The sequence below is a fragment of the Diospyros lotus genome, chromosome 15 (assembly GCF_014633365.1).
Source record: "Diospyros lotus cultivar Yz01 chromosome 15, ASM1463336v1, whole genome shotgun sequence".
Classification (NCBI taxonomy): Eukaryota; Viridiplantae; Streptophyta; class Magnoliopsida; order Ericales; family Ebenaceae; genus Diospyros; species Diospyros lotus.
Window position 1 is genome coordinate 30,467,937 of NC_068352.1, and position 24,061 is coordinate 30,491,997.

At 40.7% G+C, this 24,061-nt stretch overlaps 1 protein-coding gene across 2 annotated transcripts in view; it reads right to left on the reverse strand.

Annotated features, from left to right (window-relative positions):
• The window catches only part of LOC127792022 (uncharacterized), a 35,963-nt gene that overhangs the window by 2,320 nt on the left and 9,582 nt on the right, over nucleotides 1-24,061 (reverse strand). Inside the window, exons 2-15 of one of the 2 annotated variants that reach the window (XM_052322303.1) lie at nucleotides 12,081-12,793; nucleotides 9,695-11,080; nucleotides 9,128-9,463; nucleotides 8,963-9,034; nucleotides 8,672-8,752; nucleotides 8,482-8,519; nucleotides 8,265-8,352; nucleotides 8,037-8,189; nucleotides 6,711-6,902; nucleotides 6,545-6,624; nucleotides 6,346-6,418; nucleotides 6,160-6,261; nucleotides 5,467-5,572; nucleotides 4,331-4,418 (exon numbers count right to left, since the gene is read on the reverse strand). In XM_052322303.1, the coding sequence (XP_052178263.1) occupies nucleotides 4,331-4,418; nucleotides 5,467-5,572; nucleotides 6,160-6,261; nucleotides 6,346-6,418; nucleotides 6,545-6,624; nucleotides 6,711-6,902; nucleotides 8,037-8,189; nucleotides 8,265-8,352; nucleotides 8,482-8,519; nucleotides 8,672-8,752; nucleotides 8,963-9,034; nucleotides 9,128-9,463; nucleotides 9,695-11,080; nucleotides 12,081-12,793 (3,508 nt within the window). Of the gene's footprint in view, nucleotides 1-4,330; nucleotides 4,419-5,466; nucleotides 5,573-6,159; nucleotides 6,262-6,345; nucleotides 6,419-6,544; nucleotides 6,625-6,710; nucleotides 6,903-8,036; nucleotides 8,190-8,264; nucleotides 8,353-8,481; nucleotides 8,520-8,671; nucleotides 8,753-8,962; nucleotides 9,035-9,127; nucleotides 9,467-9,694; nucleotides 11,081-12,080; nucleotides 12,794-24,061 lie in introns of both variants that reach the window. The other variant, XM_052322302.1, reaches the window with a different exon arrangement.

Here is a 24,061-nt window from a genome sequence, read left to right on the forward strand (position 1 = left end):
ACTACAAGACCAAGCTAAAAATATATTGACATTATACACATTACTTAAAATTGGAAATTTCCCACTAAAAGAACTATTAGTTAACTGATGGTTTTTGATGAATTATGCATAATATCAATTTCACAATATAAAAATGCATTCAGAGAAGCATATAATATTGGGACAAGAGATTGTGTAAGTACTACATTTGAGTCATAGAAACCTTAGAATTCAAAATTTTCAAGTAAGTTGAGGAAGTCAAAAACCAAACATATTGAATGTAAATTTAGTAAACATAAAAATGTAAATGATATTATGATGAGAGTTAAAGATCAAGTTATTCCACAAAAAAGATCAATTTAGATAACTTGGACCAATCATTCAAAAAGACATGGAATTATTGAGAATACTACCCACAATCAAGACAAGATAGTTAAAATGCAGAAATACTTCTAGCATGTTATTCATTTTGAAATCCTTTTAAAGCAGAAAGAAAGTTTTATCGAGTGACTATAAAATTAGTTCTATTATGGCACGGAATAGTAGGCAATTAAATACCTAAGATGTGTAAAATATGTGTAAATGGGTTAAAAATGTTATAGTGGATGAACAATCATACAAAAAGAAGAATATAGAATTAAAATTTATAATAAAATTGGAATGGTGCCTATTTAAACTAAAATGTGCAAGTTGCGTCTATGATGATTTGCACATATAAAAAGAAAACCAATAGATGTACTTCTGAGAAGAATGGATGGAATGGATCAAGTTTGTAAAAAATGTGACAAAAAAAAAAAAAAGACTAAAGAAAATTCCGCAAGCAACTCCTAGGCATGATATGGGATATAATAGTCTCAAAAGAAATATGACCACAGATAAAGATGATTGGTAACCTAGATTCAAGATACAACCCCAACTGAAGAGAAGCAACCAAAGCAACTCCTCCCTTCCATTCAATTGCAACCATTTTCACGTCAAATGCGATCCACACATTGATAACCCAGGCACCAATCACCAATATTTGTAAAAGTTTTTTAAACCTTATCACTGCCTCCCTCAGCTCCATGCCCCCTCTTTCTTGCAACTAGGCTCCTTCCATCTAAGCATCATCATTAAATTTCATAACCACTTTATTTAAATCATTTGAATCTAAAAAATGTAAAGGTCATGCACAACTAATAGTAAACATTAGGGCATAGCAAGCAACACTTAGATTGTATCAGAAGTTATGCCTGGGTATTTTTTGGCCAGTTGGCCTGAGTGCACATCTCCAAGGCCCTTCAATGGAATTTGCAATTATTGCTTTCTCAACTCCCTTATTCTCACCTAAGTTTGAGATCCTTAGATTGATAGCATCCATGTATTATTTCCTTTGCGAGAAACATTAACCAACCATTTATGATTAGCAATTCAAAATACAGTATTGCCCCAAAGTAAAAGCTTGCTCAGGATCACCACTATAACTGAAAGAATCAGAACCACCAAAAGGGTAGGTTTAAAAAGGTGGAGAGGGAAATGACATTCACATAGAATTTTATACATAAACCCATACAGCATGATATGCAGTGCCTAACTATATGTTACTTTGATAGAGAATTTTTGTTCTTATTATATAACTACTAACTAGCCATGTGTTTTGGTGAGAAACTCCGTAAAAAAATTCTTCCAGTAGAGGGTTGATGGCTGCTGCCACAATAGCAAATGGAAACTTCCATGAAGACATATTGAATGGCACAAAACTTGAATATTCCAACACAAAAGTGAACCACCTTTCCATTCTTGAACACAGCCACAAGGCCAGCCTTGCATTCGTCAAGCCTCTTCTTTTTATCATCGAATCCACTGCTTATTGCAGCCAATAGCACTCCAACACCACCTCCACCTCCACCTCATAGGCCAGAGTCCCACATATGATGGCCTCACCCTCACATGCATGGCACATTTTGTGAAAGGAAAATGTTCGACAATGGTGACAAGATGAAAAAAAGTAAACCAAACGGCAACAGTAAAGGTGGCGGTGCTAGTCAACAAATGGGTGATGACAATGATGGGAAGATGGTGCAAAAATTGCAATAATTGGTGCTAATGAGCAATGACCAAAGCGGAAGTGGGTATAGGTGGCAAAGTTATTGCGTTGATTGCACATTGTAGTGAGGCGTACCAGCAATGTGATAGGATACTGATAATTGAAAGGAACTATAAGGCTAGAAAATTAACAAAATGAAAAGAAAGTGGACATTCGAGAGGTCCACGCTCTCCCTCTATATTCACCAGAAAATTCCTCCCCTTCTACTCTATTTGCTTCTCTATTATAGGAATCTGTTGCTCACATGCCCCCCCTCCCCCTCTTTGCTCTTCCCATTCTACCCCTTAACTGAATTTGTTATCTACACGTTCACCAATTGGCCTTCTCCCATTTCAATATCCCTATTCTACCCTTAATGTTATGGGTTGCCTATCAATACTCCCCCCACGAAACTCACCTTGTCCTCAAGGTGAAAAACAGGGAACTATTGTAGGGTTCCTAGGTGGTCCAGGACCAACTTGGGCTTGGAGTATGTGAATCTTGTCTTCAATTCGCTGGGCTGTCTCCATGATTTGCATTAGACTCGATGGTTGTAACACCCTAACTTCTGCCTTGATTTCTGGCTTCAACCCACTAACAAAGAGGCCCCCCAGTATGGCCTCTGAAACTTCGCCCACTAGGGCCACCAAAGTCTCAAAGAGAAGCCAATATTCCCGCACGAAGTCATCCTGCCTGAGGGCTAAGAGCCTCTCCACCATTGATCCCTCCTGCGAAAACCAGGACCGTTTACGTAGATGGATCTTCAACTCCTCCCAGTCCCTGACTCTACGCCGCCCTTGTTCCCATTGAAACTAGGCGAGTGCAGGCCCATCGAAACAAAGAGCTGTTGTATCCATCTTCTCAGCCTCCGTTAACCCATTCATCGAGAAGTATCTCTCGGCCCTGAAAACCCACCCATCAAGGTCACCCCCTTCGAAGATCGGCATCTCTAGTCACTGACTTCTACCATCTTGTTTCCCAAATGCTTCGTGCTCTGTTTTGACCTCACGGCTATAATCGCCCTGTGCTGGCGATCCTCCCAAAGCAAGGGATGAGTCTGCAAGTACGTCCTCCTCGCCCTGTTTCCCTTTTCGTCCCCTTTCCTGCTCTCCCCACTTCTCCGCCAACAGGTTAAATTGCTCTAGCACCATTGCTAAACTCTTCTCTATTCCTTGCATCCTCTGGAACTCGTTCTTTAGCGAGTCCATTCCCGCTTACAGACCATCCATCCTACCTTCTATTTGTTGCTGGTAAGTCTCCAACCTCCGCTCTAGCTTGCCCACCCTCTCTGATACAGACACCCCCATGGATCACGCTCTGATACCAAATGATAGGACACTGATAATCGAAAGGAACTACAAGGCTGGAAAATTAACAAAATGAAAAGAAAGTGGACATTGGAGAGGTCCACGCTCTCCCTCTATATTAACCAGAAAATTCCTCCCCTTCTACTCTATTTATAGGAATCTATTGCTCACATGCCCCTCCCCCCTCTTTGTTCTTCTCATTCTACCCCATAACTGAATTTGTTATCTGCATATGCACCAATTGGCCTTCTCCCATTTCAATATCCCTATTCTGCCCTTAATGTTATGGGCTGCCCATCACAATGCAGTCATATTGGTGATGGTGAATGTGGTGTGCCAAAAAAGTGGAAACGTGTTTCAGTAGAAGTCACTTTCTCTGTTTTTATTATCTTCAAAAATTTTGAAAACAGCAGCCACGAAATGGCAACAGAGCGGTCATAAACTTCATTTCAATTTTCAAAATTTCAAAAATGAAACAAGAAAAAGCAAAGAAAACAGCAACAAAATGGTGAATAATTGTCTTGCAAATAACACTTCATTTCAATTTTCAAAATTTCAAAAGTGAAACAAGAAAAGGCGAAGAAAACAACAACAAAATGGTGAATAAGTGTCTCGCAAATAACACTATTTTAACATGTTAAGTGGCCCATGAATTATAATCTAGAAAATGTGGTTCTCACATCTTATAGCATATACTTGGACAAGATTTCTGTGGGTCAGGACTTAAGTTTATATAATAAAAAAAATATAATATATATTATATATCTATACCACTATCATATCCATATATATTCATACTTAATAGAAACACTAACAATACCTACTATTTTCCTACCACCTGCCTTGGATGAAAAACAAATTTGTTAGTTCAGAATTACTTTTTTCTTCTTGCCATAATTTTCTACCACTAGGATGTGTATAAATATCAAATCTTAAAACACAAAGAAACTACAAAAACTTGCACTCAATGGAACCATACCATTGTAAACACGACACATCAAGAGTCAATGCCACCTTTGTACCACTTCTAAGGTTGACAAAATGTAGATGAAGTTCAAGCTTTCCAACTGCAAGAAACAATAAGACAAGAATTAAATATACACATATATATGTGTGAAATAAAATAATTCATAATTTTTTCCAAGTAAAAGCAGCGAAGTATTATAATAAAAAAACAAGATAGATAAAGAAAAATAATGCAACAGTAGCACAAAAACAAACAATAGGGAAGCAGCAAGGGATAACTGAAGAAACTGAGAACCAAGAACAGGCAGAGAAATAGAAAACCAGAGAATGGGAGATAAAAATAGAAGGGAGAAGAGATTAGAGAGCAAAAAGGAATTTGCCAACCCCACGTAATGGGGATAAATGCTTGGTATGCTGTTGTAATGAGCAATAAACTGCAGGCTGACAGAAAAGGATGAATCATGAAATAGGCTTCCCACTGACTGACAAGGCACTGTGCCTAGTAAAGCAGGCTTTCACCTTAGTCATAAGAGAAGGGTGCTCTGCTTTGATGAGAATAGAGCAACTAAGAACTCCATAACTAGGTCAGACAACACCACTATCAAATATCATAGCATAGAGAGAAGAAAGATAAAATGCTTGATCGAATCATTTCTAAAAGAACATTGGTTTGCATTGGAAAACTTGACACACTAATTGGAAATGTATTTACTTTCCCATAAAAGGTAATTGCACGCATACTTACATCTCTGTGTGTGTGTACACGGACGGTCCAAAAAATAAACGGAAATCTCTAAAAGCATTGCTTTTAAGTTCCGAAAATAAAAGGACAGTTAATTATTCCTTATCTAGGGACTGGATAAATCTTCTCTTCAGACAAATTGGAAGCTACAGAAGCAATACATTTATTAAATCACTGTCAACTTAAGACCAATCCAGGTCAAAAGCTCAAATAGAAGTATTCAGATATATAAGCATATGAAATGTCTTTCATTTAGCAAAAAAAAAAAATGCCTGTCACAGTTAGAAAGAACTCCTATGTGAATAGCATGAAACTACATTGGACCTAATACCACCTATTGGTCAAACATGAGGCCACAATAAAATCAATATAACAAATGGGAGCAATATAAAGAGGATATATTTTACCATATGGACAATGAAAACATGCTTTGATAAGATTTTGAAGTTCAACCCGTGCTACTTGTATCTCCTCAACAACATCTAGCAAATTACCTAAAACTGAACTGGTTATCTGCAAACACAGAACCAAGATAAGAAATGGATATAGAGAAATCTACATTGTTCAAAATACCCAGCAACCTACCACCTTGACATGATTTCCAATAATATACAAACTCAGAATACATTGCTCAAGTAAAAAATAAAAGTTGACAGCGACCAAAATAAGCCATTAAAAAGGTGTGAAATCAAGCAAATCACTAGAGGTATTGAGTAGGAATTATAAGTGTCACAGACAGGCATGATACTAGAATACCAGCACTCCATGTAAGCATATGCAAAGCCAGCATGTGCTGAATATGGACACATCTAATGAGTGGAGACATGTCAGGCTTTTGTTCAGGTAACATATCCCAATCTTACCATTGTTCCCTGAACATACACCAGAAGTAAACTAGGATATGGGCCCTTGTTTGGGATATGGTGAACACATGTGGCACCTGTAAATAGCCAGGTTAGGTATAGATATTATGTTGTCTTCTTGTTGCATGTCAGAGTCAGTGCTTCTCAGGTTGTGATCCCCATGGTTGGGACTGATGTTTCAGTTGCACACTAATGAATATCAAAGACTAAATACAAGGAAGAGGTTCAGAAACTCACTTGTGTTTCTTGAGTCAAACTCCTAGAACCAACATACTTCCAAGTGGTGTTTGCACTAATCACAAACTCAAAAGCAGTGTAAGCATCCATATTTGGGAGATTCTACAGAGAAAAGAATGACAAATTAAACACACATGCACAGAGCACAAACAAGAAGTTGTACTTCTGGATAAATGAATTTATTACCTTCAAGATGTTCACATCATTCAACTCATTTGAAACTACCATATGTGAAACTGGACCTACATTTACTGTCAACCTGTAATTCTCAAACATCGACACCATCTAATAAGAATAAAGTCAAGTACCATAAGCATTCTAAGTCAGATGCAAAAAGGGGGGGGGGGGGGGGGAAATGGACCAATTTTGAGCTTTAAAAAATGACCTTTGGATGATGAAGCCCAAATAGTTGAGAACCATATTGCGCTGACCGTTCATATTCTTCAGATTATCAACTTCCCACAACTGACCATGTGAGATATAAGACAAGTCTCAGCACCATACAGCAGTCTTATTGTATATTGTAACAGTAAACAAACAAAAATAGGAACCTGCAAGCCCAGGCGTGTAAACCTGCAACAAGCTTTCTTCTTCAAGTGATTGGTAACTAAAAATATAGCTTCACCACAGCTTGGTTCTCCTTTCATCTTACAAGAGGTCTGAAGAGATTTAGTCAAGCTTATAATTTTTCTTTCTGATGCATCCAACACCTTCCTCAATGCAGTTAGTTTGTCACCAGCAACCTGATATTGTAGACTCATAAATATCTTAAAACAGAGTTCATCTGAGTTTGTTCCAAAAAAAATGCACAAGTAAACTACCACAGATTATAAAGTGAAGGTTCAGAAAATTTCTAATGAGCCCTCTTTTTCAGGCTAAAAAGAAAATTCTTCAAACCTACTGTGCCATGTTAGATCAACTAGACAAACATCTTGAAACCTACAGTGCCATGCCAGCACAATTCCTTCAAAATTTTGAATAAGAAAAACTGAATAAAACATTAATAGAATTTTCCCAATTTTTAAGGCTCAACTGGGTGCATAAAAGAAAGACGGTTCATACTTCAGCAAGCTCTCATGGATAATGCATTTTTGGCATTAATTAGCTGAAGGGCAGATAGTCAAGCCTTCTTGGCTAGTAAATGATGCAGCATGCTAATTGTGAAAGCAAAGTAGTGGTTTAAGCAACAGTAATAAGACGCCCTCACCCCCCTCCCCACCTCATTAGAAAGAGAGAGAAAAAAAGAAGGAAGAAGCCCAAAACTGGAAAGAAGGGGAAGAGAAAGGAGAAAAAAATTGTAAGAAAATGAAAAAGAGAGCTGAATGTTACAAAATTTGTTCAGCTAAAAGCACTCCATTACATAAAGAAAAGAAGAGGTGGAACTTATAGTTTTCCTTTCTTCCCCTATAAGATATATGCTTGCCAGTGTGGGCTGACTACACAAGTGATCAAAATACAATTAGCATTTACTAGTAAACTTTATCAAGATGTACAATCCAAAGTTAAGAAACCAAAACCATACAAGAAGAGGATTTCTTGCACATGTTGTCTCAAAAGGGCATCCCTAGTGCATTCACAAGGCTCCTGCTTTGTGAGGAATGTTTCGATATGCAGCCTTACCCTTACTTTGCAAAGAGGCAGTTCCAACAACTCCAACCCATGACCTTCCATGTTGTCTCAAATGGAACACCTCAATACTTTACATAAAAACAGTTCAGGCAAAAAGATCAGACTAGGAAAAGCCACAAGTCATGACTCTAAGAAATGTAAGTGTTGATGCCAAAGATCAAAAAGAGAAACAATTCTACACTTGGAATGACAATTTCAATTAACTAATGGCATAGACAAGATCCATAGACTAATTCTGATATTTATACCTCTTCCTCTTTTACACCCTCCAAACCAGCCATACAAGAATGATTATAATCGACCTGAGCATCAGTTGCAGATGCTACAGATATGCTTGACAAAGAATTCAACTTTAACATTTGAATCTCCTGAATTCCAAGGTTCAATCTATGTACTTTTTCCTGCATGCCAAACAATTAGCTTCTCAAAAACAATCGGCAAGTATTGTAACTTAAGTCCACAAGGATGACTAATACCAGTAGCCTCTCTTGTTTCACGCGCATTAACTGCCCTTTGACCTGTTCATGCAATAATCTATGCAACAAGAGTTTCATTTCCACTATTCTGCACAAACATAGACATAACAAATTGACAAGTGGAAAGATAGAAAATACAAATATAAGAGATGTGACCATGCATTTACCCAAACCAAAACTTTTTCCATCTATAACATAAATTGAGATCAGAAACTACCTTTTATGCTGCAGATTAGCGAGATTGACAACTGATTTCTGTGGAAGACAGTAGAAGAAGTTAGTCTTAGTAGTAAAACTAGTATTGGCTCCCAATTAACTGATTAATGCTTTTAGCTCCAAGTAACTCAATAATCTGATTAATGTTTTTTAGCTCCAAGTGACACAAATACACCAGTGAACTTCCAGACCTGAGACCGAACTTCATTGGAAAGGAATTGATAAATTTGCTGTCCCCTCAAGTTAACCAAAACATCTTCCAGCACCTGAATCTACAATAACAAGAATCAAGGAAGAATGAAGAAATAACGGGCATGCTTCAAGAACATATGAGAAATAATTTTCCTCTTTCCAAAAAAGAAGAAATAGTGATTTTGAAGACTCTATGTTGAAAAATAAACAAATTTAGACCACTAAGACATGGCTAATCATGTATTGTACAAGGTCTGCAGATAAATAAAATAAAAAAGAAAGGACCATACTGCTTGCAAATTTAGCTTCTCAATTGATGGCAAAATCAACTGTTTTGAATCTTCCAGAAGTTTTGATAAGATCTGCAAGGTACAACAAAAGTTATGCTCGTCAATCATTAATGCCTCACTGATTAAAAAACCAGATGGCCAAGATCAACAGTAGAAGGAACATACATCAGCCCAGTGCTCCAAACTTGCCTCAGGTCCCATTCTAGATATTCCATCATTACTTTTATCCGGACAAACTGACAAGAACTCTGAATCACGGCCCTCACTTTTATGAAGTTTAGGACTCCTATCGGTCCTCTCAATTTCATCTAAAAGATTACTGTTCCCAGGTACCACATCTTTCCTTCCTCTTTTCCGTGAAGAAAGATTCTCAAATTCACTTCTCAATTGGCTGGTGTTGGCAACTTGTACATCTTGCATTGAAACTGAATTGAGTATATCTTTGGGCCTCACATCATACAGCCCTTTCCTTGATGGACTTTGAGTATGCATCTCCACCAGCTTCTACATATCAAATTTTTAAGGAAAAAAGAAGAAGAGCCAACCCATAATTAGCATCTTTGTGCATGAAAAAATACAAAGTTGTATCATGCATTTCTGCCTGTGTAACAAAACCTTCTATGGCCAGTCATGCACAACCCTAGCTAAGCTACACTTTAATACAAATTGTACGATAATAATGCATATCTTTGACAAGATGAAGTTAAAAAGAGAAAGAGAACAAGCAATGACCTTTTGGTGTGATGACTCCCTATCACCCCTATGAACAACTGGAGAAGCAGAATGAAAAGAAGAAGCTCTCAACCATCCCTCTGTAAGGTTCTTTGTAGATCTCACTGGGTCTGTTCCAATCAGGAGATTCTCATCCATAGATTTAAGTTTCAGGTCCCTATCAGCCAGAGGGGTCCAGAAAATCCCTGTGGCTCCAGATTTATCTAGCAAGGAATGAAGATTAATATTTCTTCCATCAGCAGTTTCAGTGGATTCTTTAGTATGGTTCGTGTCAATGATGGGCGAGCTTGATGGTACTACATCCATGAAAGGAGAGTCCAACTTATTGGCAACTGTAGCCAACTGGCTGGAATTTCTAAAATCTTCCCTTGAATCTGCATCATGTGCCAAATTTATAGTTTTAGTATTATTATCCTGGTCATACAGCCAAAAATCTTGTGAGTGACTATCCCGATATCCTGTTGTCTCGAATAACTTCTTTGGCATAGTTTTCTCTAGAGAATGAAGAGATTTAGTTGGTGAGCCAGTTGCTCTCTTATCCTTTACATGATCAAAAGCACTCCTTGACAACAAGGAATCTGTTCCAGAAGTAACAGCCATTCCCCCTGTCCGATCTGCTGATGTCAAGAGATTCATCCGTCTCATCTTTCCGAGCGAAGTTAACTGAGAGAGTGAAGCCCCTTCTTCTGCAAGTTTAACAGGTTCTTCCCCAAGAATGGTGCCCGTAGACATCCGGATTGGAGAAATTTGAACACTTGTAACACCTGTAGAGCTTTCAGGATGGCTTGCATCTACAATGCTCTCCAGAATTTCAACATCATTATTGTCCATGTTGGTCATATGCTTTCTTTCTCCATCTTCCTGGATAACAGAATGTAGTTTTTCTTCACAACAAACAGCTGAAGTATCCATGTGTTTAATCTGAGCATCTTCTTTCTTTCTTTTCAGCACAGATCCATATGGAGAAGTCTTAGAAATGTTCCCTGACGATAAGAATGTTGAATCTATATTCATTTTGAGTGTGGATGAAAAAGGAGAAGTCTTGAGCATTTCCAGTCGAGGAATGCTTCTCTGAATAGATGATAGGCCATTACCATATTTTCTGATATCATCCCATACAAAAGAACCAGAGTGCTTTTGGGGAGTTGCAGTCTGCAAGTTTTTGAACAAACTACCACTATCAAGAACTATTTGCCTTTCTATAGCCAACAATGATGAGGACATTGACCCTTCCAATGGGGATTCACATTCTTGTGAGGCAAACACGTCTAACTGACGACAGACATTGTTTTCTAGTTCTGATGAGGCACCATAATTGACAGCATAATCTGATGCAGGCCGCATTTCCAAATTGTTTGACTCCTTGCTCATACTGGACATCATTCTCTACAAATGAAACAAGAATGGGTGTCTATAAACTGCTCAATAGCTGAAATAACCATAGGAATGGTGTTTATTGCCCTTCCAACTCAGAAAGTCCTTGCACTATTATTTGTGGTAGACAAAATAATTGCACCAGACAAACCAACTAGCAATTGAAGAAAAATATATGTATGCGAAAAGCATGCACCACCAAGTAATAGAGTCAGACAACTATTACTTGTCAAAAGAAAAAAAACAGTTATATAATTGCAATCAATGACAAGAATCTAATAACCAAACCCAAGAAGAACTGAGAAGGTTATTTTGAGTTGCATTGAATGCAAGCAAGATAATGGCCAAGCTTAATGAGTCTAGGAGGCATAAATCCAAATGACGTTATGTGATTCTCTATGCCCAAAATGTAGTACGGTTTCATAATTAATTTCCTGCATTCTATGATATAAACTGAACTCCATCTGCAGATTAAATAATTCCCTCAACACTTCCTGCATCAAAGCTATTACTCCTTATCATAGTTGATCCTAAGCTTGAATAAAAGAGGAGGGTTGTGCTAGATAACTAATGGCCAGTGAAAAAACCATCAAATCTTTCAACATGAATTATAAACACAAGCAAGATAGAGATGACTGGCGAGCTACAATCCATGTCCTGAAGCAACCTAGTGGGATTAGTGCTCACTGTCGTTATTCTTGTATATGATGAAAAACTGGACAGTAGGAGCACTTTTTATAAAACTGCAAAAGTACACCCCATAGTTCAACAAAGAGATAAATACTAAAGTAAAACCCTGCATTGAAAGCTTGGGAAAGAAAAGAAATAAATAAAAAGAAAATAATGCTGTAAAAGCCAAAAAGACAGGAATTGAATGCAGAAAGAGATCTGAGTTAAGTTGTCTTACAAGCCATTAACAGAACAAACTGGAGAAAACTCACCGGGAAAAGAGATCATAAGTAAGATCATGCAGGAAACAAGAATCTTAAATGCCAAGGAATAAAGCTCTTACCTTGTTTAACTGATTAGGAGACCGGCTTTGTTCATTGCCATCAGTATAGACATCACAAGGTGAAGCATTGTGCATGTCAGCCAAGACACTGCATCTAGCATTTGTGTCACTCTGTTTCTTTTCACGGACAGAAGAAACTGCTTCACCAGGCATATCACAAGTTTCCACGGGTTTCATATTGCTATCTCTACTGTTGTTAGGCTCCGTGAGATCATTATGCTTCTTTTCTGGCAAAAAACTACTTTTCATGTTTATTGGTGAATTAGAAACAATGCCTTTGTCAGATATAGGAACAGCATGCAAGTCCTTAGTTCCTTCAGCCAAGAGTGCATCCAATCCAAAAGATAGTCTTCCATAGTCATACCTATCTGGATTTTCTCCAACAAGACTCATATCATTAGAATCACTGCAACCGCTTAACTTCTCAACAGACGTAGAAGATGCGGATATTGGATTCTTAGCTACAGTCAATACCATTGAGCTTCCAAGATTAGTGGGTATGGTGTTCTGGGTTGGTGTTTTCTCATCAAAAGAAAGATGAACACCTGCTGGAGTTTTCAGGTCTTCCGAGTCTGACCTTGCTAGACTACGAAAATGCATTGAAAAAGCTGTTGAATCCATTGTAATATCATGGTTTTCATCTGAAGCTACAGAATCTGACATCCTTCCAGTTCTGATAAAACTAGCTGATACAGGGCCGAAAAAGATATCTTCTGCATTACAAAAATCTAAGATGGTGTTAAATTTTTTCCATGACTTTTGTAGCATGTAGAGAAAAAAAAAAAAAATTGGTCAATGTGAGACAGTACTGTGAAAATGATGGTGTGCATTAAACACTTGTTAAAATGTTCCCAAACTGCTAAGAGCAGTGTTGAAAAAAAAGAGCACTTCAAGTGCAAAGCGGCAGCATGCTTAGGGCTTTTTGTGTGTGAAGCTCAGCAACTTTAGCTGAGTGTGATTAAAGTGGGCTTAAGTGGCCTTTTTACCTGAGCTTTGAAGCGCAAAAAAGCGCACTTCAAAAATACACTTGCTTTTTTTTTTTTTTTTTTGTATATCCAACAATGGATTTGTTTAATACAGCTTGGATGGAAACCTTACCCAAAAAAGCTGTTTAAGATCCAATAAAATCATACGTACATTTAAAAAAAAAAAAGTTAAGTTGTATTTACTGAGCAAAAAATGTTAATGGAAACATGTAATTAGGTGTAAATTAGGGATTGCTAATATATTCTTAATTGTTATAAATTAGAGATGATGATTGATTCCCGATTGTTACAAATTACAGATTGTTGATTGAATGTAAATCAAAGATTGATTATTTGGGGATTGCTATAAATTAGGGGTTGATGGGGATAGGCATAAATTAGGGATGCTTTTTTTTCCCTTATGCTTTTTTTATGATTGTATAAACTTATAAACATGCATAAAATATAAATGGAAAATAGTATTTCGTCATTTGTTAATTTTGCAGCCCTCATTCTTATTTAGTTTTTTTTAATGATTGCTTTTTTGATAGTTTATAGTTTTTATGCTTATATAAGTATACTCTTTATTTATTTATGTGTGCTTCACTTTGTGCTTTGCGCTTAAGCTCCGTAGGGCTTCTGCACTTAAGTGTGCTTTAGCGCTTTTGAAAACACTAGCTTAGAGTACTATTGGAATGATCAGTTTACCTTTCAGTCCAATAGTACTTCTCAGTAATATGATTGCTAAGAGTGGCATCTCAACCACTCTTGGAGCACATTCCTTGATTATGATTAAACTTTTGGCCAAATTTCACTTCACTCTACCTCAAAGGCAATGAGCTTCAAGGGAGATTAACCATGTTATAATTATGTAAGGTTTACATGGTACCGAGGCTTAAGGCTCAAATTTCATAAGTTGGAAATTAGACATGTTGTACCACTCGAAATTGAGGGAGAATAGAAAATCTTCCCCAAAGAGAGGTTCTCTCCGGGACCCCGAGCAAAGCACTATTCTTTCCGGAGAGAGGTTCTCTCCGAACAGAGCAAATTCTTTATAGAGAGAGATCCTCTCCAGGCATCGAAATTCTTTCTGAAGAGATCTTCTCTCCAAACAACGCAGTTCTTTCCGAAGAGAGATCCTCTTCAGACATTGAAATGCTTTCCAAAGAGTGATCCTCTCTGAGCATCAAAATGCTTTCCGGAAAGAGATTCTTTCTAGATACTCTGATTTTGCTAGGAGAGGGTTTCTCTCAGGGTGAGCTATTTTCCCCGACGACAAATCCTCTCCGGGCAAGATGCGAATCACTCCGAGTTCAAGGGAATGTAAGACAAGCAAATCACTCCCGCAGAGGAAGTCTTGGAATACTCCCTTCGCTTCACCTTCCCCAGTTCTAACAACACAGCTGAATACGAATACGAGACTCTTCTCGCCGGCATGAAACTGGCAAAGAAATTGGAAGTTAAGAGGTTGGTGGTTCACAACGACTCTCAGTTGTTCGTCCAACAGTTCCAAAGGTCTTATGAAGCAAGAGAACCTGTTCTAGCACATTATCTACAAAAGGTCTGGGAGCTTGCGCATACTTTCAAACGTTTTGAGATGGTCCAGATAAACAAGTCCCATAATCAACACGCTAACACGACAAAAGATACCCTCGAACAATTAATTCATATGGAGATCCTCCAAAGGCCAAGTGTGAAGGGAAAAAGATGAGGCAGTTGCCACTCATTGCATCGCAGCTCAAGAGGATTAGTGGACACCCCTATTAAAATATTTGCTTAATCAATAACTACCAGACTCTCCCTTTGAGGCAAAGTGATTGAAAACCAGTGTTGCAAGCTTTACAGTGATCGGACAAAACTTGTATAAAAGAGGATACTCTATGCCCTTGCTTAAATGCTTGGGACCCCTTGAAGCTCAACAGGCACTTGATGAGGTACATGAAGGGGATTGTGGAGAACACCTTGGAGGGAAAGCCCTGGCAGCAAAAGTTTTACAAGCAGGCTTCGGCCTACTCTTCGCCATGACGCTGCAAAGAAGGTACAATCATGTGACAAATGCCAACGGCATGTTCCTTTAACGATGAAGCGCCCTGCAGTAATTCAACCCATATTCCAATCGTTCCCATTCACCCAATGGCTATTGGACATATTGGAACCTTTTCCGATGGCATCGGCGCAAAGAAAGTTCTTCCTAGTCGACACAGACTATTTCACAAAATGGGTGGAAGCCGAGCCCCTAGCAACCATAACTAAGAAGAAGGTGGAGAATATGGTGTGGAAGGACATTATTTGCCGCTTTGGAATTCCCTGCATCCTTAACCTCGATCATGGAACCCAATTCAATTCGGGAGCCCTTAGAGCATTCTGCCAATGATGGGGGTTCAATCTAAGAATGGCATCTGTAGCCTACACACATGCTAATGGGCAAGCAAAGGCAAGCAACAAGAGCATTTTGCATGGGTTGAAAACTCGTCTGGAGAAGGGTAAAGGTGCATGGGTTGATGAGCTTTCTAGTATCCTAGAGGCCTTGCGTGAGTCCGGTGCTAAGCCTACAGGCTAACCTTGACTCTTGGTAGATCCAGTGTCAAGCCTCCCGGCAAACCTAGAACGACCGGTAGAATTCTAGTTATTGACCCTAGATCGAACCTAGATCCTCTGTGGTAGACAAGTCTGAAAAAGGGCATGAAGATATGGGAAGCACATACAAGGCTGAATGGCCGCCTCGAATACTCGAAGGTGATCCAGCGCAATACCCCTGGACTAACCTAGATTCACCAGTGAAGTTCAACGTTATTACGGGAAACCAACCTGGATCCCTTGGTGCAGACTAGAGTTAAGTTGTTGTGCATGGAATAGACTCCTTGCGAGGATCCGATGCTAAGTCTCTAAGCAAACCCAAACACGTGGTTGGAATCCGACGCCAAGTACCCCGGTAAACCTGGATACCCGGCAACCATCCGGGGCAAAGCAAATTCAGCAAGAGCCTACAATCAGGAAAAGCTCGGCTCGAGAGACCCTACACTGACCTACAAGGCCTAGAGCCTAAGCTTGAAGCCGGTACCCAGCGTTGACTCCAAATGGTGGAGGCATACTAGATAGGTGCCACGACCGTCCGTCAATAGGGGCTAAGGATGCGACGAATCAAGTAAGTAGGCCCTTACTAAGAACAACTAATGCGAAATACCAGAAATAAATATATGAACGCCTAATAACATACCACTCCCTCATCGCACTACGATTTATTCACAAGATAAGGAAAGCTAAAGCAACCTACACACTTGGCGAGTAATTGAAAAAGCTAAAAGCAACGACATAATATATATATATATCGAAAGCACAAAGATACTCAAAGGCACATACATTGTGATGTGAAGGCTAAGTACATTGTAGCAAAAGATCGATGTTCTTCAAAACGAGTTAAGATACGTCACCACAAAAGGATTAATGTTTTCTTACATCCACAAGTTCAAAAAATAATGATGCAATCTACCCTAATTCTGAGTGGAAGTGCGGTCAGTTTGTCCCGGGCCCCCCGGGGGCATTTACTATGGGGCCTGGCTGGCGATATCCATTTCCAGGCCTTGCTCGATCAAGTGAATGGTGTGGGCCATGTCAGTAGAGACTTTGGCATTGGTCGTACCCGCCGAGGGCTCGTCCTCCTCAGGATATGGTACATAAGGACTCCAGGGGCCCAGCAAGTTGCACAGGTCATCCTCCAATGCTTGTCGAACGCACTCGTCGAGCCCCGGGTTGTTTGGCTCGTACTTGCGCCAATCCTGGGGAGGGACGAAGGAGATGGCATTAACAAAGACCATATCTTCAAACGACTCGTGCGGCCGCCTCGCCTCCAAGAAGGTACGGCCATGGTAAAAGCCAAACTTCGAATAGCACGAGGCGTATTCATCCTTCCGGTGGAAGCAATCCGAAGAAAGCCGGTAGTCCCTAACTGCCTTCTTTACGGCCTCTTCTATGCCTCGTTGCTTGTCGCTCGCCGCTTGATCAGCCTCCACTTTCAACCTTCCCACCTCCTGCAGCGCCTCGATCTCTCGCTGCTCGGCACTGGCTAGCTCGGTCTGCAGGCAGGAAGTTTCCTCTTGGTGAGTCACATTGCTATGCTCCAACTCTGCCTTGGCCTCTTGGTAGCTTGCTTCCAAGGACTTGTGTGACGAGGCAAGCCGCTTGTTCTTCAAACGCAGCCCCTGCTTCTCGAAGTCTAAGTCTTGAATGCACCGGTTCAAGAGCTGTCGTTCTTGATTCCAAGAGGCTGACTTGTTCCTCTATTCGTTAAGCTCAGCCTCTTTAACAGCCAAGCGAGCTCTATTCATAGCGTTCATTGCCACGACTCCCTGGACTCCCTGCACGAAACAAGAGAAAGATTGTAAGAAAGAGCCACAATGCAATGAATAGGAAACTAAAAATCTAGAAGAAATGACTTACAATGGCCAGGTGATACTCGAAATCGTCCATGTCATCGAGGGAGTTGCGAAAATACCGCCCCTCGTCACGAGGGAGAATAGTGGAATATAGCAAGTGGGCCTCGACACCCGGTGTGTCGATCGTGTCGGTGTCCAGGACCCCCGATTGAATCTGGAAAGGCTTGCCTCGTGCCCAGCGCCCTCAGCCTAAATCATATACCTTCTCAATGGGAGGAGGCATCTCCGGCAGGATGGGATTGAGGCTTCGCTGGGGATCCTCAATGTTTAGGACTCAACGGCCCAGACGTTGAGGATTGATCACGGCCCACCTGAAGATGTCGCAACCTCGTCCCTGAGCGATGTTAATGGCTATCTAATCCAGCCTTGAGGATACCTCAACATCTACCGCACCGATGGGGCTGTGACTCATTCCTACTTTGGTCACCACGGGTCCTTTACGTCTCTGAGCAAGTCCCTCGTGCCCAACTCCACTCATCTCGCCTGATGAAGCCCAAGCAGGAGACAGAGACAGTCTAAGAAGAGGTTTGTTCGCAGGCCCGAGATCAGCAGTAGGAAGTTCCCCCTCCTCTAGAATAGTAAGATCGGTGATCGGGCAGAATGTGGCAGCGTCCCTTTCTGCTTCCCACTTGCTCCTCTTCTCCTTCTTCTGCCGCGGTGCGGCCACTATCTCTCCAACCCCTTCCGCCGGCTAGGTGCCTAGAGTTGTTGGTTCATGGGATGGACCCTCCTGAGCTATTGCGAGGCTTACCCTCCTCTATGAGGATAATGTTATCCGCCTCATTGCTGCGCACAAAGAAAAGCGAAATAATGAGAGTCTGAGTAAAGAAAATGAAGTTAAGGAAAGCGACAAGGAATTGTGCATGCAAACATAAAGAAGCTAAGATTAATTGAAAAATAAGAAGAAAAATGAGGAAAGCAGTCAAGTGGATCCACACTATCAAAGTAATGCTCCTCCTGTAGAGGGATGTCCCCTTCCTCTACAATCACGCGAGCAGTAGGTAGGCAAGGTGATACTACTCTAGGGGCCCGGTGGGCTTTGGGATCCATCCAACTCTCATTAATCTGTCAGTCGTTAGGTACTCATAGAGATGTGGCGGGCCACCGAGAAGAAGAGCACGACGCTCCTCAAGGTATTGCTCCCGGAGATCGTTAATGGTGGCCCTGTCTAATCGTGGCTTCGCCACCCTTTCAAGGTCGATGACCCACTTACGGGAAGCATTCCATATGTCATTCGGTGGTTGGAACAAAAACCACCGAGTATCGAAAGAATTGGTTTTGGTAGGGGAGTCATAGAAGATGCGATCCTCCGAGCGAGGGCAATGTAGGGTATATAGGTGATATCAGTTCCTCATTAAGCGGAGGTAGAACAAGCAAAATAAGAGTTCGATAGAGGGGACTGCCTCTTTCTCTCAACAGCATACAAAGAAGGCGACTAGCTAGGCCCAGCCGTTAGGGTGCAGCTAGCCCGAAGCTAAGCCGCTAACTCTAAGGAAACGAAAGTCGTCGTCGTGAAGGGGATGGCTAAAGTTGGCCTAAAAAACGCTCACCCAACCCTCCTTCACGTTGGCCACATAGTTTTTGGTCTGTCGAGGAATCCTAGTTCGATACTCAAACGGTACCCTATGGTTGCTACAGAGAAGAGCAACATTATCCTCCGACATCCAGGAAGGTGTGCCCTTAAGGTAAGCCCAGATAACCCCGTTTTCGTCGATCTCCCTATGATATATTTTGGCGTTGGCCATGATCCTTAGAAAGAAAAGAGGAAATAAGTCAAACTAGATTAGCTAAGACTAACGGAGAGAGAAAGCAAATTTTCTCTTGGAGAGGCTTGTCGCGGAAAGAATCCTCACGGAAAGAACTCTCTCGGGAAGAAATGATCCTATCGAGAAGGCTAGCTCTCAGAAAGGAAAGACCTCCTCTCAGAGAGAAGGGGATTACTTCGGAAAGAATCGAATGTGCCTCGAGGAATAGCTAAAATCCTTTCAGAGGGAGGAAGAATCTTTCGGAGGATAAAATTGATGGTTTGGAAAAAAGAAAAAATCTTTCAGAGAGAACAAATCCTTTCGGATGGAAACCTGAATTCTTTCGGAGAGACGAAGAAATCTCTCGAAGAAAGAGTCGCGGTGGATTTTCTTGCAGAGAGAAAATTGCAGAGAGAGCAAAAGTCTGGCTGAGAATGCAGTAAGCGTAGAAAAGTTACTGTGGTGTTAGGATTATGAGCTCTTAGAAATTCAATTCAATACTCTTAGTTTGCCAATCTCTCAACACTCCTCACCCGAAATCAACCCACAACAAAAAGATATAAACTGGAAATATAAGAACAACAAAGAAATTAAAGAAAGGAACAATCAAACCAAACAACAGGCGCAATCTTTATCCTGGTTCGAACTGATCAATGATCAATCTTACATCCAGCCTTCAATCCGAGAGCAAATTCCACTAGAAACCGTTGAACAAGATTACAAGAACCCTCAATTCTCTATCACACAAGTTCACTGCCCTCACACAAGAGAATATAAAGACAAACTTTCTCTCTAAGCCTTTTCTCCCTCTCAGCAACCTCACTTGTATTCAGAGACAGAAAATGAGTGAATGATGTTATGATTGACTGCCAAGCCCTCGCCTCCTATTCGTAAAACATAGGGGCGTTAATTACAAAGCCTATTATTTAGCCTACACAAAAACTAAAATAACCCTTATAATATAACATCTAAGTTAACTAATCTAACTTAGAAAAAATACAATCACACTCATTCTTCTAACAGGTTCTATTCTTCATCTTCTAGACAAAAATCTCTATGCAAAAACCCAACATGCGGCAATGGCATATTTATAAGAGGACCCTCTAGAAGCCGAAATAGGGTAGCTCGTGGAGGCGAATCTTTCAGAGAGGATCTACTCTCCACATTCACCTAAAGGTAAACACGAAGAGTGGGAGGCAATTGCCTATCACGACCCTAAAGGGAGGGCAAGGGCAAGGGCCTAAATGTAATTAGTAGCTAGAAATGGCAAGGCTATAATTAGCCTAGTATTGTAATAACCCATAGCTATACTAATTAGTTACAGCTATAACCACTTTTACATGGCGGTTACAACCATGAGGCTGCTTATAAAAAGGAAGTAAGGCACCGAGGATGGGATTTATGCAATTGAATAGAAACATAAATCTTACCCTCCAAATTCTCTCTCTCTCTCTCTCTTTTCTTCTAAATTCTCCCTCCTCCTAATTCAAGCTCTCTCTCTCCCTCCAATTTGAATTCTACAACTACTGATTTCTCAATTTGCATAAGTCTCAAATCCAAGACTTATCATTTGGTACTAGAGCAGGACATCCTCAGCAATTGAAGAAAATAGTACTCGAGCAAAATTAATGGTAGAAGGCACACGTATGAAGCAAATCGAGACACGTTTGGAGACGCTGGAGTTTGGAATGGACCAAACTCACGAGGCAATTGCTCAAGGCCGGGAAGATCAAGCCACTGCTACAGAAGCGATGTAGAGGGAATTGGAGAAGCATCAGGAAACCATCGATTAGTATGGGTAGAGGATTCACAACATATTCAATATGCTCTCTGCCCTTCCACAATTCAGGATACCACCTAAATTTCCACCACGATCGACAACTGATCCCAGCCATTCCGACCATGGGATACTCCCACGACCTGACGGACTGATTGAGTCGAGTGAGCCATCAGAGGCAGACACCGAGGCACCGGTAAGAGGTCTGAATTCTCACACTAGCATGCACACTCATATGCCTCGTTTAGAGATTCCTTTGTTTGACGAATCCAAGCCGAGGTGGTGGATCCGTCGATGTGAGAGATTTTTTCAATTGTATAATGTGGCCGAAGGACAGAGGATCACCATGGCAGCGGCATATCTCAATGATACTGCCGACTCGTGGTATCAAGGGTGGATTAAGGCAAGGGAGGTGGAAGTTAGATGGAACAAGTTCGCGGAAGAACTGTGTGCAAGGTTCGGAGAAAAGAACATGTCAAATGTGATCGAGGAGTTCAAGATGTTGAAACAAACGGGCATAATGATTGACTACCTGGATAAGTTCAAGGAACTGAGAGCTCTCATGTGGAACGCACAGCCGTGCTTTACGGAACAAAATTTCATATCAACTTTGATAGTGGCCTCCAAGAAGAATTGCAATCTATGGTTAAGATGATGTAGCCTACCACTGTGAGATAGGCCACAGAGAAGGCCAAACTCCAAGAATCAACATTAGAGGCTATTTTTGGGAGGGGTAAACCATGGCTTAGAAGTAATGTGAATCCTCCCCCATCGATGGGGATGGGAATGAATACAATGGGGATGAGTGCGGGAGTAGCATTAGGACCCCCTAAGACAAATTACAATGGTGCGAGGGGTACTACAATTGAACAGAGAAGGCAGCTCGGACTCTATTACAAATGTGGTGATAAGTATGGAATAAGCCATCAGTGCAAACGGCAACTATTTTCATAGAGGGCAAGGAAGAGGAAGAGGGGGAGATCAAGGAGGAAGACCTGGAGTTGGCAAAAGAAACAAAGGTAGAAGATGAAAGAGGGGAGATATCCTACCATGCATTAAAAGAAGAACCCACAGGGAAGATAATAAAACTCAAGGGAGACGCCGGAAGGAGGAAGTTGATGGTCCTTATAGATAGTGGCAGCACACATAGCTTCCTTAGTGAAGCCACTGCCACTAATCTTTAGTGTGAGTTTATGGCCACCACACCATTGTCCATCACATGGCCAATGGTAATCGGATGTTTAGCCACTACAAATGTGCAGGGTTCCAGTGGTTCATACAGGGGCAGGAGTTCTTGATGGACTTAAGGGTGTTGGAATTAGGAGGCTGTGATATAATTTTGGGGGTGGATTGGATGAGGACCGTCAATCCCCTTACATTTGATTTCAATAAGTTGGAAGTGATAGTGGATGCGGAGGGCAAGAAACTGACATTGGTGGGAAGCCTAGAGTCAGGGGAATGCAAAATAATCACGGGAAAGAAGTTACAAAAATTGCTCGCAAAAGGAAAGTACCACATTTCACAAGTATTCTCCATTCATGCTGTGGAAATGGAGGAAACAAGCTACATGGAAGTAAGGGGCAATGAGAAGCAAAAAGGGGAATCGAAGTCATCTCAAGAAAAGATAACCTCCTTAGGCATATTCAATGAACTTTTGATCAAGTTTAAGGATTTGTTTGTTGAACCTACTTCTCTTCCCCCTACCCGAGCCTTGGACCATGTCATTCCTTTGAAGCCCAATTCAGAACCTATTAACAATCAGGCCCTACCGATACCCCCCCCCCCCCCCTTACAAAAGTCTAAAATAGAAAGACAAGTTAAACAAATGCTTTCTTCCTCAACTATACAACCCAACCAGAGCCCTTTTGCATCACTTGGTCTACTAGTAAAAAAAAAAAGATGGCACTTAGCAGTTTTGTGTAGACTATCGCCAACTCAATTCCCTAACCATTAAGAACAAATTTCCTATCCCCATTATAGAAGATTTGATGGATGAATTACATAGGGCAACTATTTTTTCTAAGCTAGATTTGAGATATAGGTACCATCAAATCAAAATGAACCCTTCAAACATCCCAAAAACCGCCTTTCGAACTCACTAAGGCCTTTATGAATTCCTTGTTATGCCCTTTAGATTCACTAATGCCCCGACTACCTTTCAAGCCTTGATGAACCAACTATTTGCCCCTTACCTAAGAAAATTCATATTAGTATTCTTTGATGGCATACTAATATATAGCCCTAACCTGGAACTTCATCTTTCCTAGCTGAGGACAACATTTCGAATCCTTAGACACAATCAATTGTATGTCAAGAAATCAAAATGCCTGTTTGCATAAAAGGAGGTTAAATATCTAGGGCATGTGATATCAGGGAGGGGAGTAAGTATTGATCCAAAGAAGATCACTACTATGACAGAATGGCCACAGCCTACTAATGTTAAAGAGTTGACAGGATTCCTGGAACTCACAGGTTACTACCGGCGGTTTGTCCCACACTATGGGATAATTAGTAAGCCCATGACCAAATTATTAAAAAATGATAAGGTCCAGTGGAATCCTAAGGCGGAAATGGCTTTTACAACACTCAAGGAGGCGATAACAAAGGCCCCAGTATTGGCTCTCTCTAATTTTTCAAAGCCATTTGTGACAGAGACAGATGCCAGTGACATAGGGGTGGGACCAGTGCTCATGCAGGAAGGCAGGCCGTTAGCATACCTTAGTCAAGCTTTAGCCCCAAGACATTTGGGGTTGAGTGTATACAATAAGGAGCTAATAGTCGTATTGGTGGTAGTGGACAAATGAAAACACTATTTGGAGGGAGCCCTTTTTATCATCAAGACCGATTGTGACAGCTTGAGACACTTAATGCAGCAAAGGCTACACACCCAACTCCAAAGGAAAGGGGTGTCTAAATTGTTGGGCTTAGATTATATAATCCATTATAGACAAGGGAAGGAAAATAAAGTGGTTGATGCACTATCTAGAGGGGAAGAAAAGGCCAACTGCAGTGCCATTACAATCGTCGTTCCTGATTGGGTAAAGGAGATCACAGAGAGCTA